At 36.8% G+C, this 3,715-nt stretch overlaps 1 protein-coding gene across 1 annotated transcript; it reads left to right on the top strand.

Annotated features, from left to right (window-relative positions):
* Nucleotides 1-2,108: 2,108 nt before the first annotated feature.
* Nucleotides 2,109-3,007, top strand: LOC125290674 (olfactory receptor 6N2-like; the record flags this gene model as incomplete). The annotated part of the gene is given in 2 exon segments (XM_048237243.1): nucleotides 2,109-2,837; nucleotides 2,840-3,007. Coding segments are annotated over 2 exon segments (897 nt in total), but the record flags the coding sequence as incomplete, so codon positions are not given.
* Between the last annotated feature and the right edge of the window lie 708 nt (nucleotides 3,008-3,715).

Genomic DNA, 3,715 nt, shown 5'->3' with positions numbered 1-3,715 from the left:
AATCTGTTTGATCTACTGCCCTCTGGGAAGAGGTACAGAAGCCTGCGCCCCGCAAGACTACCAGACTCACCAACAGCTTCATACACCAAGCTGTAAGGATGCTGAACTCTCTCCCTCCTCTCCCCCCTCCACCCTCAGCTACATAACATCCCTGGACATTGGACCCACAATGGCCGCCTGCACTACTCCACTTGCACACTTGAACACTTGTACACTTTACAACTTGGTGTTGTTGTCCTGAAAACACAACACTTCTGCTGCTCTTACATAACTTGCACCACTATGCCACTTTCTTTATTACTTAGGTCAAACAGAACTACCCAAGCCTCTTATTGGCCTGACTTTGCACTAGTATTTTATTGACTGTCTATGCACAATTTCAACAAAATTTTGCTGCTCTTATTTTTTCATTATTATATGTGCCCTCTTATTTACTTATTTACTTACTTTTTTGTTTACTTGAATGTTATGTTTGTCTGTGGACTTAAAATTGGTAAAATATGTCTTGTCTTCACCGTGGGATAGTGAGAAACGTAATTTCGATCTCTTTGTATGTCTGGAACATGTGAAGAAATTGACAATAAAGCTGACTTTGACTTTGGACTTTGACTATTTTACACTTCCATTCACTAAAACATTTTCCCTTTTAACCTTTTCAAGGACTATTTTAACATATTGCATTGTAACATAACTATGAATTAAATATTACAACCAACTTATTCAAAATATACATGTTTTTATGAATTGCATCCTTTCCTAGATGGCTAGCTAGTAAGAAACTAGCAAAACGTGCTTTACTCACCGGAATTCCAATTTGCTGTAAACTCGACAGAATCACTTTTCTTTCTTATTCAAAGTTGAGTGTGAGGTAGACTAATATCTTATGGATATAACTAGACGTAAAGTATTGACTTTTAAAAAGTATTTCGTTATTATTTATCTTCAAATCCGGGAGCTCTTTCAGGTGCAAGTTCACAGGAAATATATCGCTGGTAGAGAGAGAATGTTTGCTAGTAGGATGCTCTAGTCTTCTAACACATAGAGCGCCCTCCATAGGAAGATACATGTAATTGCATCTATATTAGTTGCCCTAATTTTATGAGGGTTACACCGGTATTTATTTTTTTGGTGGCACATTCATGGTCCAGTGCATGTAGCGTACTACAGACAATTTTGAGTTTAAATATGTCATGCATATTTGTATTTGTTTGTCTCCAGTTTCCATCAGAAAGTGACAAATCTGCAAGCGGCCACGTCTGTCGAAGAAACGTCATCACTCGTGAAACGTTACCAACGCAGCCAATTAACATGGGTGCCAGTTGCCATGCAACACCGGGCACAATTTTCCCCCTTCCTTTCGGTTGTCCTTAGTCTTTTTTTTTACTCAGTAATGGATGGGATTTGTGATGTAGCGAAGTTCAATACTTCACTCAAAATGTAATAAAGTAAAAAATAAAATTCCCCATTTTAAAAACTACTTAAAAAAAATACAAAGTAGGCCTACACAAAAAAAACTACTCACTACAGTAACGTGAATAAATGTAATTTGTTACTTTCCACCTCTGCCGACAGATTGCAGATCGCTTGCCCCTCCAGACTTCATGAAAACTTTGTTAATTAAGGGTATATCATATCATTTCTAATTTTTATCATATCGTAACCTATGCTATTAATAAATTCATCCATGTTGAAGTAGCCTAAATGTTACTGTGATGTGTTGTTTAGTAGGAATTGTAGGGGATGGAGATGGAATGCTTTATTTTTATGCACATAGCAGGTGGCAACACCATGTGACGGTCATGCATGTACTGCTCTGTGTAGTTCCACTGGTATTTCGCTGTGTTCATTAGTGGAAACCCATGTAAGTCCCTAAGGCGGAGGTTACGGTATAAATGAGCTATGTATTCATGATGGAACAAATAGTAGCCACTGAACCGCAACTGCTAGATACACCTTCAAACATCAATATGTGAATGTAACTTTGATCAAAAATCAATCATACATAATAGTCTTGCTACATGAAATGTTACTTGGTATATTATTGTATGTGGATATGTTTAAATGCTACTTCATGATGTTACAACATATTACAGTATTACATGGAAAATATGCCTGAAATCATGGAAAACGTTTCTACTTTTAAATTCTTTATTCTTTCTGGGCTGCAGGACTCAGGAGTTTACAAGCCTCTGTACTTCTTGTTGGCGTTTGTCCTTTACATCCTCATTATTATAGTCAACTTAACTTTGATCTTTATTGTGACAGTGGATAAAAGCCTCCATGAGCCCATGTACATTTTCATCTGTAATCTGTGTGCAAATGGACTTTACGGGACTGTTGGTTTTTATCCCAAATTTTTGCTGGACTTGCAATCTGATATTCACATGATAAGCTACAGTTGGTGCCTGCTTCAAACATATGTGATTTATAGCTCTGCACTGTGTGAAATGTCAGTTTTAACAGTGATGTCTTATGATCGCTATGTGGCAATTTGCAGACCACTGCAATACCACAGCATTTTGACTGCACGTGCCGTGTCAAAGTTGCTTGTGTTAGCCTGGTCCTACCCTCTTTTGTCGTCAGCAATAGTTATTCTCCTTACTTCTAGAATACCCATTTGTAGATCTTACATCCATAAACTATTCTGTGACAATCCTTCAATGCTAATGCTGGGATGTTATAAAGCAAAAGCCAACCAGGTATGGAGCATGGTGTTTATTACAGTATATCTTATACAGTTTGTCTTAACTTTAGTTTCTTATGCTCATATTGTCAAAATTTGTACATCATCCAGTGAGGGTAGAAAAAAATTCAGTAAAACTTGTGTTCATATATAGTGGTTATGGTCATATATATTGTGACTGCATTGTTTGATGTATTTTACAGCTGGGATGGTTCACTAAATCTTCCAATTGGTGTACGTAATGCATTGGCTATACAATTTCTGATTTTTCCCCCACTATTAAACCCATTAATTTATGGCCTCCAACTTCCACGGATTCGAAAAGTACTATGTGGACAGAGTTGTAGACATAAAGTGTGTTATCTTAGAAATAATGCATGATTGCCGGTCAAGGGTGCCAGGGGTCGTGGACCCCTCAACAGACACAGGATAGCAACAGGTTCTGTACGTTATCTGACCTAGTCCTTTTAGTTTTTTTCTCCCAAACTCCATTTTTGAAATAGCGCTTTCTTAATTTAACTATTTAAACTACTCAACTATTTAACTGTTCAGCCATTTCAACTGTCAGTTGTTATCAACTATGACTCCTGCCAACTGTTTCCAAATAAAAGTTTGTTTGGCATTTTATGTTAATATACAGTATGTTTATTTTCATGCACTGGTAATTTCCTCGAAATTACATTTTCTAGTTCAGTTACTAACTCAGTTACTTTTTGGAACAAGTAGTGAGTACTACTTGTAACTAATTACTTTTTTAAAGTAACGTTCCCAACACTGCATGTCAAGCTGCTCACACAAGCTAAAGTTGATCTAGGAACATTCATTGAATGAGAAAAAAGTAGTGTTTCTTCTAGAAAATGTTGTTGGCCAAAATAAAGTTACAATGTTCACTTACTTTATTAACTAGATGTACTGCATAGCGGTACAAAATATGACCGCCGCTCAGTCCTGTACATCCATTCCGCGAAAATAAATCATATTAATGAATTTGTCTCCATCTTTTACTCCATCCCCCACTCTTAAAACTTTTGT

This window comes from Alosa alosa, unplaced genomic scaffold, assembly GCF_017589495.1.
Source record: "Alosa alosa isolate M-15738 ecotype Scorff River unplaced genomic scaffold, AALO_Geno_1.1 AALO_1.0_unplaced_791, whole genome shotgun sequence".
In the NCBI taxonomy this organism is placed as follows: Eukaryota; Metazoa; Chordata; class Actinopteri; order Clupeiformes; family Clupeidae; genus Alosa; species Alosa alosa.
The sequence above is the reverse complement of the archived record's forward strand: the minus strand, read 5'-3'. Positions and strand labels throughout refer to the sequence as shown.